This window comes from Ornithorhynchus anatinus, chromosome X5 (genome assembly GCF_004115215.2).
Source record: "Ornithorhynchus anatinus isolate Pmale09 chromosome X5, mOrnAna1.pri.v4, whole genome shotgun sequence".
Taxonomy (NCBI): Eukaryota; Metazoa; Chordata; class Mammalia; order Monotremata; family Ornithorhynchidae; genus Ornithorhynchus; species Ornithorhynchus anatinus.
In genome coordinates, this window is record NC_041753.1 from 63288924 (window position 1) to 63305541 (window position 16618).

The window sequence follows — 16618 nt, forward strand, 5'->3', positions numbered from 1 at the left end:
CATCTGTGAAATGGGGATTAAGACTGGGAGCTCCATGTGGGACAGAGACTGTGTCCAATATGATTGGCTTCTATCTACCCCAGTGCTTAGTACAATGCCTGGCACATAATAAGTGCTTAACAAATACCATAAAAAACAGTTAATTCCATTTTTTAATGCCTCATATATTGACTTTTTGCAGGACATTCAAGGAAAAAGAGACTGAAAAACAGGAATCTCATAAAATACGTGGGATGGGTCAATTTATTTGACAAATCCACCTTATCCTTAATTTGAAAGCTAGTACAGCACAAGGGAATATCCAGTTTGGGATCACCACCTTGGCTCTGAGCCCTTGGATTAGATGCACACTTGCAGCCCTGTAGAAAAGCCACAAGAGCGGCTTTGATTAGCTCTGAGCTGGGTTTGTTGAGCCTATTAGGATAGGAAGTTGAACAATGCTCCCCAAATGCATATCCACAAATCTCTTTCTTTTTATGTATCAATCATCCTTACTTCCCCTCTTTCCAGCTCACCACCACATGATACTTGACGGCAGTGTCAAATTAGAAGTTCCCTAAATCTTTAGAACTTTAGAAAGTATGCAAGAAAGTCTAAAGAATCTTCTTAGCCATTTGCCAAAGTCTTGTGGCTACAGTTGGAGATCATGCAATCCTTGGATCACTGAAGTAGGCTGAAATAATATGATAGTGAGCATGGTATGGCTTCATAAACCCTTTTGCTCATTGGAAAAGCGGAATTAAGTCCTATGCTTCATGATAATCCTGCAGCTTCTTTTCCCTTGGGAGACAAATAAACCCCCCAAAAAACCCCACTGTATGTTGTTGTCTCGTCACCAGCAAATCTAGAGCTGAAAAGAGTCAGTGTTCACTCTTTTGCTACTGCTGGTTGCAGAACCATCATCCAGAAAAAAAGATGGCAAAATAAAAATAGAAAACACAGAAACTAAATAAAAGTAATTATATTCTTAAAAGCAGAGAGTAACCTTCGGACATTTTATGTTAGGGGCAGAACAAGTCTAAAGGGGAAGGGGAAATTGCTCATCAGGATTTCAGTTTTCCAAGGAAAAAGATGTCAGGCCACCTCTGAAAGGCTTTATGAATAATCTGCTAAACATCCAGATTTTCTCACAACAGAACCAAAAAGCCTCACTGAAGTTGTTTTTCTTTAATTTGTGGCTCAATTATTGTTCCTTTCTGGGAAGTATCTCCAGTATAATAACACTAATAACACGTTAGTTCCCCCACTGCACTACAATTTATTACATGCTTCCTTGAAACAACTACTCCATTTCTACTGCATCAAATTACTCCCAATCCAAGATTAATCCTCTAATAAAGGTGCCTGGAATGTTCTCCTACAAAGTTTGTTGGGTTTGTCACTGCTTTCCATTTGGGCTGCTGGATAAATTACTATTTGGCTTTTAAACTGGAAACAATAGCAAATTATTAAAGCACATTCCTTTATCAATGGAGAAATCAACAAAAGGACCAAAAATGATCTCCACTTGAGTAACACAGCCCAAATTGGTATCAGAGGGTAGAGCCCAAAGGTAGAAACGAAGTAAGAACCAACATGAATCCATACTCAGCAACCAATGTACGCCCCATCACTCAAGGGTGGTGATCCTCTAGACTGTAAGCTCGTTGTGGACAGGGAATGTCACTGTTTATTGTCGTACTGTACTTTCCCAAGCACTTAGTACAGCACTCTGCACCCAGTAAGTGCTCAATAAATACGACTGAATGAATGAATGAATGAGAAGCAGTGTGGCTCAGTAGAAAGAGCACGGGCTTGGGAGTCAGAGGTCGTGAGTTCTAATCCCGGCTCTGCCACTTATCAGCTGTGTGACTTTGGGCAAGTCACTTAACTTCTCTGTGCCTCAGTTCCCTCATCTGGAAAATGGAGATTAAGACTGTGAGCCCCTCATGGGACAACCTAATTGCCTTGTATCTACCCAGCGCTTAGAACAGTGCTTGGCACATAGTTAAGCGCTTAACAAATACCAATATTATTATTATTATTATGAATTATTAAACAGAAAAAAAACCCTCACCAAACCATCTGCCCTCTTGTTCTTTTTGGAGACATCGGGCTCAAGGCCTCCAACAGACCCCAGAAGAGTTCTGCACCCACTATTGTTGAAACAAAGACCCTTTCTGGACTTCACTTTTCCACTCTGTACATTGAAAGGATGGGAAAGAGAAGGAGAACGATAGGCAACCATGCCCACGGGGCAAAGCCCAAGTCAGAAGAGCATATTGTCAAGCATCTTGAGCTGCGGAGAGTTTTCCATTTAGAAATGGAAAAATGACTAGGAATCTGTAAGACAATTCCTTCCTCTCTTAATCTACCATTATAAATATGCTCTAGTAGAATCATCTTGTTCTCCGGTACGAAGATGAGCATTTTCATAATTTCATTCAAGACAATATTAATGTTCTTCTTGGAAATTTCCCCAGGAAGGTTTAAACTATGTTACACTGATTTCTGAAATAGCATCTGAATATCAAGGCCCAGAGCTATTTACAGGGTTCAGTTCTCAGATGAGCAGTAGCTAGAATATAGATGTTTGTCTTATTGCTAAACAGTTAGTAATAAACATCACCGCTTAAGATTTGTTAACTCATTTCCCAAAGAGCATACTCTGTCCTCTTTGTCTTTAGGTAACCAAGTTCAGTGGATCAAAAATGGGTTTTGACCAATTTCTCACAATTGTATCTATACAAAACTGCTTGAAGTCTGAGAATAGATCCTTAATGTTATTCTGTTCAGCAGGGTAAGAGGAAATGTTCACTGTTTACAGTATTCAGTTATTGCAACAGAGTTAATTACCAGCAATCACGCTTTTACCTTATAACACTATTTCACACTTTCCTGGGATTAATTTTGCAGCAATTTTTTGCATTGCTGAAGAGCCATTATCATAGTTTCCTTTTGCAAAACGGTTTCTACCCTCCCCCATCTGCTAAGAAAATAGACCTTTAGTTTGTTGCTACAAATCCTTGTGGTCCCCATCCTGTGGGTGGAGAGTCTAGTGGTAGCATATTCCTCTGAGTAGTCTCATGTTCTTTTTCCCTTCACCTTCTTAAAATGGCTTCTCTTCCTCCCTCCAAGATGAACACATTAAGATCTATTTTTCTCTAGACTCATACACACAAAAAAATTCCACAAAGGTCAATGGGAAGAATCCAAGCACAGGCAAAAAGGAAAAATGAATATGAATATTCGACACCAAAACCTTCCTTGGCAATAGATGAAAGAAAATTCGCAAGATTAAGTTCACGTGGCCCTTCAAGGAAAAAAAAAATCTATTTTATAAGAAAATTTTCTCCATTTCTTCACCAAAAAAGGCCACATTCACATCCATAAAAAAGGCAAGTGCGATGAAAATCAAATAACAGCTTGAGTTATTGGGGCTTTTTTATTGGGTATTTTTTTAAATATAAACCTTTAAGAGATGTTGCTGGGAGGTGCCAGCAGAATACTTAGGGAGCAGAAGAGAGGGAAGCCAACTGGGTACCTTTAAAATAAACATTCTGATATAAAGATCTCTGTTGGTATAAGCCCATCCAGTATCATTTATTGTAAGGCGGAGGGGATTATATTCCTGTTCATCAAGGTTTTCATTTATCCTCACTAGTAATGGATTACCAGTAATTACAGTTTTCATTTTAAATAGGGAATGCTCCCCTTTCACCCTTAAAATATAAATCATAAATTTTATCTCTCAGAAAAAGAGTTCCATAATTCAAAATGAAATTCCAGCAATCAGAGTCCCATTCTGCCCCTTGGGGATACAAAAAAAAATCAGCACATTGTTCCACTGCTCCCCAGTGTACCCTAATTAACATTATATTTTGGTACCTCCTAGGAGGGTTAGTGCTGGATTTGCCTGTGGAGGATTTCTCTCTGGACTCTCTGGACTAGGGTAATTTACCCAGGTCATGATAAACAGCCACAACTCTAGGGTGATACAGTTTATACAAGTTTAAACCTGAATTATCTGCATAACTGACCCTAAAAAAAGCAGGGTATCCAGTCCGAATTATCCAGATTAGCTGCCTACACTGACTGACTTTACTGGGTTTTTGCCAACTCCCTGCTTAACTTTGTGCTGGCCAGGTCTGGCATTCCAGGCAGAATTTAGTCGAAATCTATAACCCCCGTGTTAATAGCTTTTCTTATCTCCAGTGTCTAAATGTCTTTTCTTAAAGCAATCTAGTTTTCCCTCTTGTTCTTCATTTTGACTGTCCAATTAGGAGCCACCTTCACTGTGACTTTATTATTTTTTTAAAATCACTTTGATGGGTATATCACAACCCATAGCCACCATATGATGAGATGAGTAGGGTTAAGCTATCTAATTCATGAAAGAAAGAGATAGAGAAGAAATGCAATAACATTTTATTTCCTTCTAATTTTAGTATCTTAATCATGGCTATTAGCAATCCAAAATGCACACAACCCAGGAATGTCATTCCCTGTTCAATACCTGGTCTAATACTTCCATAGAGAACAGTTGCTTTAAAAAAAAAATTGGGATAGTGATTCTATCTGCTACAGATGAAAATACGTTATACTGTATCCTTATAATCCATTCCCTGGTTTATGGGTTCCAAATCCGCTGGGTAGTGTCACCAATCCAACATGGTCCTAAAGTGCTAGATTTTGCAATCAGATCTTTAATTTAGCCAAGAGATGTTTAAAAACCTCCTGGGGTCCACAGCCCTATCAGCTGCACAGCTGAGAAGACTCAAGAGTTTATGTCATTCCAGCTAAGGTTAGCTGTGATTTACAGTCACTAAACCGACCAGAGATTCCTTTGTTTCAGCTGAAAGAAGGTGATGAATAAAAATGCTTTGTTAATAAAATCACCCACCTTCAGTCCTTTTCAACTAGCAACCATCTGAAGGGCATGGGGATTCGAGGTTCACATATTAAGAATGGCATTTGGTTAGCAGAACACGTAAAGTTTTGGTACCAGGAGAGCAGTTACTGTATCTAAAGTTGCTATTTTTCTCTCAAAATTCTAAACAAACAAAATTTCAGAGAAACAGCACCCAGAAAGATCACGTGTTTTCCTGAATCTACACTTTAAATGTTTAGCCATATAGAAGGGGCTGGCTCATTGAGATAGAAATAAATGCCCCCTTAGTAAATAAAAGGAAAGCATAATGTACTTTTTACCTCCTAAGTATACAAGTGACTCAATAGAGGAAACACTAGGATACATATACAAGCAGAAAGTTTTCGTAGGAGAAAGCCTAAAGTTGATAGCTATTAATATAATATCATTAACCGCAGTTTTCAATAAGACAAGAAAAACAAATGAAAAAGGGAAGAATTATTTTAGAACAAATTTGGCATTGTGGGGATGTGAATCACGATGCCCTTCATTCATTTTTTTTTCATTAGTTAGGTAACTATATTCCTTTCCTAATGCCGTTAAAGCCATCAGCTTCTAAAACTGAACAATTTGGTTAAGAAATGAGTCTGTAAAATTTTTAAAACTGGTTCCCCTCCCATAAGGAGGCCAAAAAGACTCTGTCGACCTAAAATTTTTGTTTTCTCTTCTTTAGGAGTTTACTTTCACAATTATCTTATTTTGAGATGCAATACATTTTCCCATCTGTTACATTTGAAACAAGCCAGAAACAAAGAACATTAAATTTCTAAATCACTGATATTAAACTGCAAAAAGGCAGTATATTGGCAGCACAGTGTCACACTGCAATTGAGGACTCCAATATTAGATGTGAGATTCCCTTTTCTCTACAAAGAAACATCTCAAAAACTCCATAGACTGAAAAATACCTCCCCTTTCATTTCCCATCTTGACCCAGAAAATGGTGAACGTTCTCACTAGAGACAGATATTTGTAGCTTTGAGGGATTGCTTAAAAACCAAAGTATTTGGGCATTTATACTACATAACACAAAACATAAAGTCAAAATGACCTGCAAATTTCCCAATGATCTACAAAGAGCCAGAATGGGGATTCTTATCATTTGTAAATCTTTACTAAGGAAGAAGGATGACTTAAAAGCCTAAATGCATTTCAGAAATGCTCTCGCTTCCGATATAGGGTTGGGAGCCAGAGAGGAGGACAAGGGAAAGGAAGTTATAGGAAAACCTCCAAAATCCTCACCAGGTTTCCCTTCACTAATCTAAATGGTATAAGTCAGAGGACGCTCTTAGCTTTTATGAAGAATATTTGACAGTTTTCTCTCTGACTTCCTCTAAACTCCTCCTAGAAACCCAATAACATCGAAGCAGCAGGGCAAGGTTGAAAAACCCTGGAGCCTCATGTTCAAAGGATAAACAGAATAATCCAAGTTGAAAATCAAAGCATCGGCATTTCTTAAAAGAACTGTGTAAAGTGTTTATACCTTCTTCATTATGCATAAATGCTCTTCCCAAAGTAAACTAAAATGGGAGAATGCGATTGATCCTGATTGTTCCTGTCACATTTCTCCCTACTCTGTTCATTCCCTTGAGCACTCCCCCCTCCCATCCACCCATTTCTTCTTCAGTCCTTAGCTTCCAGGACCCTCCAGCACAAACATGTGCGGGTTACCCTACTGTCCATATTTCAAAATGAATCATGTAGATTCCCAAAGGATGCCATGTGTAAAACGCATTCGTCTCCATTTGTGATGTTCCTTTTTGGTTTCTGCTTTTTAATTGTTCTAAAGCAATATTTAAAAAAAGTCAGCCCCAACATCCATCGGTTCCTTGAAACCTGCAATCGAACGTTCAAGGCGGGAAGACGGCTGTTTTCTAGACTCTAAATAACTTTATCTTGTACAAATTTGTGTACTGTCTATCACACACACAGACGAAACACACACACACAATCTATGGGGGCACATTGGTGCAGGCAATTTTCCGGGCCTGCTATTCTAGCATATATTACAATGTAGTGTGGTAACTACAAATTATCTCACATTCTACTGTGGCTGGAACCCCATCTTTCGATTCCACGCATTGGAATATTCTCTCAGAGTAAATAAGGCATTCAGTTGGGATCCCTAATTGAGAAATGACACTCTGCAGGACCTACGGAAATCGCACGAATGGGGCTTTCGTAAAATCCAGCGAAACGCTTCTGTACCCCGTCCCTTCTATTTCTAGCAAGGGACAGCCTCCAGAGGTGCTGGATTGAGACCCTGACAGCTTTTAACAGGGTACAATAGGTTCCATGAGAGAAGCTGGGCGTTGGCATCGACTCATTCCCAGCGCCTGGTCCGAAGGCAGCCCTTCGACCGAGTTGCCTCATTAATGAAACCCCAAATTCCCGTCATCATTATCGACAAGAAAATGTACCACCCCCAAGCCCCCAGAGTCTTTCCCCTGAAGAAACAAAGCAGACATTAAAGTCTGTCACCATCCATTTGCTAAGGCATTCCTCCTAGGTCCTTCGATTCGGCTGCCTTGTTGCGCCGGAATTTTATTTCTTGGAAAAGCGGGGTTCTTTCTCACAGCAGCCACATGCTCTCTCCCGACCCAGACCCCCACCCCGCAGGCACACTTAATAAGGTCAGTGGTCACTCTCCCCCACATCCCACCACCTTCAGGAGCGGCTGCCCACCACTTCCCCTACTCTCGGAGAAAAATGCCTTTGGAATACATGTTCACACGCGAGGGCGCACACGCTCTGGCTCCATAGCGCGATCGATGGTATATGTGATATGCGAGGCCATGTGTACCCGCTCCTACGCTGATCCCTCCACTCCGATGGTCCTAACGGAAATAGCCCGCTTCCCACTGAGGGCAGTCGAGGCAATTGGGATAAGGACCTCCTCCCCCCGAACCTTTCCCCCGATCGGATTTTTCATTTAATGCCTAGAGAAACTGGCATCGCGGGCACGTCTGATGCCCCCGTCTCGTCCCGTCCCCCTCCCCCAACACACACACACACACACACACACACACACAAGGCACAGCTGTCAGGGCTGCGGAGGGTTAGGGGCCCACGAGTGAGCGCGCGCGCGCGCGCACACATACACACGTCCCTCCCACCCCGATCGCTTTACGAATCGTGGAGGCGGCGGGGGGGTGTCAGGAGTGTTAACATATAGGGGGAAGAGCCCCCCAAATGGTAACTAAGGTGTGTGCGCGCGTGGGAGTGTGTTGCGCGAGCGCATCGGCAGCTGGGGATCCAGAGGGCTGCTCCCCGCGGGGTGCTGGGGAAGGAGGTGCGGGAGAGAAGGGGCGAGGACAGAGGAAGAAGGGCAGGGAAAACGGAGGAGAAAGGGAGGTAGGGGAAGAGGGGAAGAAGAGGAGGGGGAGAAGGGAAGGGGGAGGGTAGCGGAGGGGCGATCGCTTACCGAGCAGCAGCAGCTTGAGCTCCCGGCGCGCATCCCGCTTGTCCCTGCGGAGCTGCCGCTCGATCTCGTCGTTGATGCGCCGGGCTTCCTTGGCTTCCTCGCTCAGGCAGCACGCCATGATGGACTCCAAAGTCATTCTTCCCCGCGGCTTCAGACACCACCTCTAGCCCCCCGTGAAACACACCCGCACCCTCGCTCACACGTTCCCCCGGTCGCCGCGCAGGCGGCGCCCCCCCCCCCCCCCACCCCGGGGGTCGAGGTCGGGGTGAAGAGGGGAGGAGAGGGGGCTGGGGCAGGAGGCGGAGGGGAGACCGGAGGGGGGTGGGTCTGGGAACTGCCCCCTTGCACGGCCGGAGATCCCGGTGGCCCGGACCCTCCGGCAAACCCCCCGCCCCGCGGGAGCTACCGAAAGGAGAGGGTGAGAGGAGACAGAGAGACAGAGAGAGACAGAGACAGAGAGACGGAGAAAAGGAAAGGAGAGGAGAGCTAGAGCGAGACAGGAGAGAAGACCGAAAAGGTCCCCTAACTCCGCTCCGCGACCTCGCACCCAACCCCCAATAGTGCTTTTAAAAATAAAACACTGCCGCCCTCAAGCACATGCACGCAAACACTATCCTTCCCCTCTGCCGCCTGCCTCTGTCACTGATCGGGTTCAACTCCCCCTTCTCTTCTTTCCTAAATCATGCACCGAATAGCGAGGAAACATCCGCTGGGGGGCAGGGGCAGGGGCAGGGGCGAGAACAAGGGCAGAAGCGGCAGGAACAGCCGGCGGGCACGGCGGCACAGACACCCCAGCGCGTTCCCTCGCCTCTCCCCGTCCTCCGCCGGCCACGGCTCCCCCGAAATGACACCCGCCGGGATCCCCCCCACCCAACCCCCCACCCGCCCCGGGCGCGCTCACTCTCACTCTGGCTTTGCCCTCTCGCTCGCCTTCACTCTCACGCTCTCTCTCCGCTCCCTCGCTCGCTCGCTCTCACACAACCGACTCCTTCCTCATCCTTGCCGCCGCTCGCTGCTCTTCCTCCTCCTCCTCCTCCTCCTCCTCCTTTTTCTCCTCCTCCTTCTCCTCCTCTCGCTCAGATACCCACCCACCCACTCCCCCCCCGCCGCCCCCCGCACCCCTCCACAGCCCCGATTGCAAGACGAGGAGCGGCTGATCAGCTTTCTCCCTCCCCCTCGCCACACACACACATTTTCTTCTCTCGTTGAACTGGAGCACAGATCCGGGAGGGGGCGGCGGCGAGGAGGAGGAAGAAGAAGAAGAAATAGAGGAGGCGGGGGATGCGGGGAAGCGGCGGAGTAGGGTGCCTCCTCCCGGGTGTGGGTCTTATTCGGGTTTTTACTCGTCTTCCCCGCGCTCCGGTCCTCCCCGTCCCTGCCCTCTTAGTGGATCTGTGACTAAGGCGGCCACGGTTGTCAGCGAGGAGAGCGGGCCGGGGCCGGGGCCGGGGCCGGGGCGGCGGCTCCCCCGCTCCAGTCCGTGTCCCACAGCAGCCGCTGGCGCCGACCTCACTTTTTACTGGCCCCGCTCCCGGGAACATGGCCGCCCTGCTCTGGGACTGCCCCCCACATTCAGTTCCCCCCGCGGGGACGGCTCCAGGGGGTGCAGACCCTCCGAGTTCCCCGGACGGGCGCGGCCAAGCCGGACGCCGCCGGGGCAACCGGAGGCGCGGGCTCACGCCCAGTGACCGCGAGGGAGCGGGGGCCGTTGGGCTCCGGGGACGGGGAGGCTTTAAGGAAAGAAAGAAAGAAAAAGAACAACTTCTTTTCTGCTCCTTTCATTTCGTATTAAAGCAGCCTTTCTCTGCCCCGCTTCACCTTAGGAAGATTGGAGGGAGAGAGTGTCTGTGCGTATGTGTGTCTGTGCATGTGTGTCCGGGTGTGTGTGCGTGTTTGGGCGCCGGCCGGGGCTGTGGGAGAGAGCAGGGGCGGGGGTGAGAGGAGGAATTGCAACCAATTCCCAGCGGGGGTGGGGGGAAGCAGGGGGAAAAGGGGGTGGAGGGGCGGGGGAACCTTCCGCAGAGTTACTGGAGATTGAAATCGAAATCTTGAGCGCAGAAAAGAAGCTGCCAAAGTTTCCGAGAGCCTTCAAGGCACTGCTTGTAACTTTTCATGCCAGCGAAATCTATTGTTTGTACCACCTCGCCTCTTGTTTTGAGAGACAAGTCGTTGAACATCCTGTAAAAGGTAGCCAAGATTTCTCCCCTAAACGAAGAATTAATGACTGGAAAGCTCTTTAAGAATGCAAAGTGATGTGTGAATAATGATGTTACTAAAATAAACGTTAACAATGATCATGGCAATGAATAAAGATGTTAATAATAAAAAAAACAACCAGAACAAGATCATCCGCCTTTCCCCGCAACATTCCATTCTTGTTGCTTGTTCGACTCTGTTTTTATTGATACTGTTTGTTTTGTGGCATTGTTTTGCTACATTGTGTGGATTCACTGTTTCTCTCGATACATTGTTCTGATAACATTGTAAAATCCCTAGATTCAGGTTTTAGGTGACTACCCGGCTCCAGAAAGTGAAAGCACTATTCCTTCCTTACTTTCCGGAACCTACTATTGAAATACCTTTCCCGAATTACGACTTGATTTGTTTGTTTCTAGGAGAATTGCCTTCTATATCCTACTCCCCAAGGGATAATAGTGATAGCTCTATAAAAGGTCTCTGAAGACGACAGGGGCGTGACACTATTTTCTCCATTCCATTAAACCATCTGACCGCACCCCTACCTAGGGCTTTAAATTAAGGAGGAAGCTGTGTTGAATTGATGCCCCTTTTTTGTTTCGCGGGGCACGGAAAGAACGGGGCTGAGAAACACACCCTTGACTGGAAGGGTCCGGAGAGGCAGTCTCATACCTTTTAGAGTCACCGTCCTGACCAAGCCACCAGACTCCTTGTGAAATTAAAACTGTAAATGAAATGATGAACTCAAATTCAATATTAAGAATTTTAGAATGGCTTCCAGGAAAGAACTTAATCAGGGATTTCCTGAAATAAATCCACGTCCTTGCCAGTTTCCCAAAAAGCTAGAAAATCAAATAAGGGTCTGGAAGTTGTTCTCTGATTTCCCAGTCACATAAGAAAGTGGGGATCCTCTGGGATCTGTCTCTATTTGAAATCAAGATAAAGGTGGTCTTTCGGGGATTAGAAAGAAGCTGTGAATGGCGGGGCGGGGGGAGCGAGGTGGAGAGGGAGGCATGGCACTATAACAGTGATGATGTTGAACACCGTCCACGGAAATCATCAATTAACCATGGTGAAGGGAAAGAGGACTTCAGATCTAATCACCCTATTGATGCCATGCCCACCTATCTTTATCTCTTATCTGTTTATATGGCTCTTATCTGTCAGAGACTTGTAGACATCCAGAAAGTGTGTCAAATGAATGTTGATGTAACATAATTGTGAAATAACAGTCATTTAGGAATTATTGTATGTTGACAGTTTTGCCCCAGGGGCACAAACCCTGGAGTGAATGCATCTGATTATTAATTATTTTCCAAAATCAGCATAAATTAGGGACTATACATTTGAATAACACAGAGGTCAGGTACTAATTTGAACCAAGTGAAGCATATAAGGAACCCAAAATTATTTTAGGTACTAAACGCAATAATTCACTCTGTAACCTCTGATTCATGCTATCTCAGGAGGAACTATTGGGTAAGTGGACACCAACATTAAGAAAGTCAGTGCCTGCTACTGGAATCTGACTAGCAGGGTTTTGCAGCATTGGGGAATCAAACTCTAGAAGAAAACTAAGTCTCTAAAGTGGAAGAGCCAGCCATCCATTCTGACCTAAATTGCAACCATGGCCAACGTTAAGGTTCTTGGACAGATTCTACCAATGTCATTTATCTACTATGTTTCACAGCAGGAGAAGGTCAGAACATCAACCACCACCAAGCTGAGGCCATAAAATTGGGATGGTGAACTAGCTCTCCTATGTGAGGACCGAATTTCCAAACCACTCTTTAAAGCAAGCTGAAGGAAGGTGGATATTCATTCAATAGCATTTGTGTGCTTACTGTGTGCAGAACACTGTACTAAGAGCTTGAGACAGTACAATACAGTAATAAACAGACACATCCCCTGCCCACAACAGGTCTGGGGGCGGGGGCTGGGGGGAGGGAGGAGGGCAGGCAGACATCAATGCAAATAGATAAAATCACCAATATGTACCAAAGTGTTGTGGGACTGGAAGGGGGGAAGAGCAAAGGGAACGTGTCAGGGCAATGCAGAAGGGAGTGGGAGATGAGGAAAAGCAGGGCTTAGTCTGGGAAGGCCTCTTGAAGGAGATGTGCCTTCAATAAGGTTTTGAACTGGGGGAGAGTAATTTGAGGAGGGAGGGCGTTCCAGTCCAGAGGCAGGACGTGGGCTAGGGGTCAGTGGCCAGATGGCCGAGATGGAGGCCCTGTGAGAAGGTGAGCACTACAGCAGCAAAGTATGCGGGCTGGGCTGCGGAAGGAGAGAAGCGAGGCGAGGTAGGAGGGGGCAAAATGGTGGAGTGCTTTAAAGCCAATGGTGAAGAGTTTTTGTTTGATGTGGAGGTGGATGGGCCACCACTAGTGATCTGTGGGGCCCTTCTAGGACATGCCTACAGCCAGCCGGAAGTCCTATGTCGCTACAGACAGCCAAGAAGGCGCTGGACATATGCTGATGTAGCTTTCTCTGTGCTTATGAGAAAGCCAATGAGGCTAAAAAACAAGAGTTTTAGCTGGCGCCCCCTAGGAGATTTTGGTAGCACCATAGGGCCAGGAAACCCAGGCAGTTAAGTGAAAGGCTAATTCGTGTCTTCCACCTGTTTGGGGAGATTAGTAAGCAGGAAGGTGCATACTTGCCTGTGCACACAAGGGGAGGCCGTACTGTGAGCTGAGCTGGAGGATTTGCCTAGGTTCTGGAGCCCTGCTGGGCTCTAGTGGAAATCCTGGAGGGGCCTGCACGAAAGAGGATCTTCCAAGAGGTCCTATGGAGGTGACCCTCTACCTGGAATGTGACAGCCCCTACCCATCTGGCCGGGCCCCCCGGAAAGGGAGGAAACAGCGGGGCCTAGCTGAAAGAGCACGAGCCTGGGAGCCAAAAGACTTGGGTTCTAATCCCAGCTCGGCCACTTGTCTGCTGAATGACCTCAGACAAATCACTTAAATTCTCTGTGCCTCAGTCACCTCATCTGCAAAATGGGGATTACTACTGTGAGTCCCTTGTGGGACATGGCTCTACCCCAGCGCTTAATACAGTTCATTCAATAGTATTTATTGAGCGCTTACTATGTGCAGAGCACTGTACTAAGCGCTTGGGATGAACAAGTCGGCAACAGATAGAGACAGTCCCTGCCGTTTGACGGGCTTACGGTCTAATCGGGGGAGACGGACAGACGAGAACAATGGCAATAAACAGCGTCAAGGGGAAGAACATCTCGTAAAAACCGATGGCAACTAAATAGAATCGAGGCGATGTACAATTTATTAACAAAATAAATAGGGTAACGAAAATATATACAGTTGAGCGGACGAGTACAGTGCTGTGGGGATGGGAAGGGAGGGGTGGAGGAGCAGAGGGAAAAGGGGAAAATGAGGCTTTAGCTGCGGAGAGGTAAAGGGGGGATGGCAGAGGGAGTAGAGGGGGAAGAGGAGCTCAGTCTGGGAACGCCTCTTGGAGGAGGTGATTTTTAAGTAGGGTTTTGAAGAGGGAAAGAGAATCAGTTTGGCGGAGGTGAGGAGGGAGGGCGTTCCAGGACCGCGGGAGGACGTGACCCAGGGGTCGACGGCGGGATAGGCGAGACCGAGGGACGGTGAGGAGGTGGGCGGCAGAGGAGCGGAGCGTGCGGGGTGGGCGGTAGAAAGAGAGAAGGGAGGAGAGGTAGGAAGGGGCAAGGTGATGGAGAGCCTCGAAGCCTAGAGTGAGGAGTTTTTGTTTGGAGCGGAGATCGATAGGCAACCACTGGAGTTGTTTAAGAAGGGGAGTGACACGCCCAGATCGTTTCTGCAGGAAGATGAGCCAGGCAGCGGAGTGAAGAATAGACCGGAGCGGGGCGAGAGAGGAGGAAGGGAGGTCAGAGAGAAGGCTGACACAGTAGTCTAGCCGGGCCTGGCACATAGTAAGCGCTTGAATACCATTTTTAAAAAAGTGTTTTTGAACGTCTTTATACCTAGCCTCAGGACTCATGTATTCTGAGTATTATTTCTTCTCTGTTTCTGTTTCCCTCCCTTGTTTGCGTGTAAGCTCCCTGTGGACAGGGAATGTGTCACTTCTTTATTCTGTACTTCTCAAGCACTGAATACAATGTACCGCACCAAGTGAGCACGCAAAAATACTACTTCTACTATTAAATACAAGCTCTTTTGAGTGCACTGTAGAGTTGCTAGAATGTAGGAATTGAAGGGCAGAACTTAGCTTTTAATAACAGGTCCTTTCGTGGAAAAACCAGCCTTTGCCTGCAATCTGAAGCTGAGGATGCACATCAAGCTGTAGCTTGACCCCTCAGTAATTAAGACCAGGCAATGAAAAGGAACATCTCCATGACAAAAGGCAGCTATTAAGCACCTCTACCTGGAAAACCAAGGAGGGGGGTTTCTAAGATACTTAACCCACCTATAGACCTGAACTCAGGTAGCCTCCACAGAAGGTAACAAAAGGCCAAATTCTCCCCTTTGATAAATACCCAAAGGAAACTTCTCCAAATCAATTTAACAGTGCTCTTAAATGCAGAGACCAAATTAGTGTCGATGAGTGTACATATCCTGGGAGCACCCTCATACCTTTTGCTGCTTCAATCTTCCACTCCTTCCAGCCAGTTCAGGGCCCTGTGCCCTGTAAGTGATTAACATCTGACAGATAGCAGGGTTTGGAAACTCTCAAATGTACCTAAATCAGGGTTTGAATATACCTGAAGTACATGTCTTGCAAGATTTTTTTTCTGGGGCTTGGAGCACTGGGAAGCACGTGGTGGAATGTCAGAGAAGAGATGGGTTTGTCTCACACCTGTTTTTCAGCTTTGAGATGCCACCTAAACTGTGCTGGTTGGCCAGATGTATTCAACTGAGCATTTCTCTTTCCAGACATACAATTGGTAATGGGCTCAGCGCTGCCAAGTTCCCTACCTGTGATTGCAAGCCTTGAATCTAGGGTTGTGAGTGGCAGGTGGGGGAAAAGATCTTCCAAGGATGCTTTCTTCACGGTCAAGGCCTCAATTCCTGGATAACAGGCCCAGGTTGAGATGTCTGGGCAATCCTGGCTTGGTCTGCAAAGAAGAAGGGTTGTGGTTTAAATCAGTCAGGAAAATATGGGGTGTGCCCTCAGTGCATTTTTTTTTCCTGCTAATTATAATCTCTTGCATTCTCCACCCTGTTTGTCAATTTGACAAAGTGTTATTCAGGGCCAAAGACTCCTTGAATGCCATGCTTGAAAATGTATTCATCTGCCTGTCCTATACTCCCCCGTAAATCCTACTCCATCCTACTTAGACTGTGACACCCATGTGGGACGGGGACTGTGTCCAACCTGATTATCTTGTATCTACCCCAGTGTAAGCAGTACAGTGCTTGCCACATAATAAGCACGTAACAAATACTATTATTATTATCGTTACCATTAATAGTAATTCTCATGGTATTTGTTAAGCGTTCACTATGAGCCAGGCACAGTATTAAGCGCTGGGGTGGATTCAAGCAAATCAGGTTGGACACAGTCCCTTGTCCTATGTGGGGACTCAACAGTCTGAATCCCCATTGTACAGATGAGGTAACCGAGGCCCAGAGAAGTGAACTGACTTGCCCAAGGTCACACAGCTGACAGGTGGCAGAGCGGGATTAGAACCATGATCTTCTGACTCCCACGCCCGTGATCTATCTTCTACGCCATGCTGCTCCATGATTCCCCTATGTCTACCCCAGCGCTTAGAACAGTGCTTGGCACATAGTAAGCGCTTAACAAATACCAACATTATTATTATTATTAATAGTACTATTACATCCAAAGCCAGGGTCTCCAAAACCAAATCTGGATATTCCTCTGGATATCACCTTTTTCTTCTTGGATAATTTCAAGACTGTCCAACTTCCCCGACAAAAATATAATCATTTTTAGATTGAAGATGGGAAAAACAATCCTATTTAGATAGATTTTATTCAGGTTATGCCCTGGCATGCAGGAGCTTTGGGAAGTAGTCAAATCCAGAAGTATAATTGAAATCCTCTCGTATTTAGTGAGCCTGCTTCTCCCCTTCGTGTCTGAAGGACACTAACAGTGCTCCCTGTTGAGCATTAGTGAAATCC

At 46.1% G+C, this 16618-nt stretch overlaps 1 protein-coding gene across 4 annotated transcripts in view; it reads right to left on the reverse strand.

Moving 5' to 3' along the window:
• The window catches only part of LOC100080691 (guanine nucleotide-binding protein G(q) subunit alpha), a 318304-nt gene extending 308943 nt beyond the window's left edge, over positions 1-9361 (reverse strand). For 3 of the 4 annotated variants that reach the window (XR_003756001.1, XM_029055446.1, XM_029055449.2), the window contains exons 1-2: positions 9235-9361; positions 8334-8496 (exon numbers count right to left, since the gene is read on the reverse strand). Coding sequence is in view for 3 of the 4 variants with exons in the window: in XM_029055446.1 (XP_028911279.1) it covers positions 8334-8469 (136 nt within the window). In the remaining variant the exon portion in view is untranslated. The remainder of the gene's footprint in view (positions 1-8333; positions 8497-9234) is intronic. The other variant, XM_029055447.1, reaches the window with a different exon arrangement.
• Between the last annotated feature and the right edge of the window lie 7257 nt (positions 9362-16618).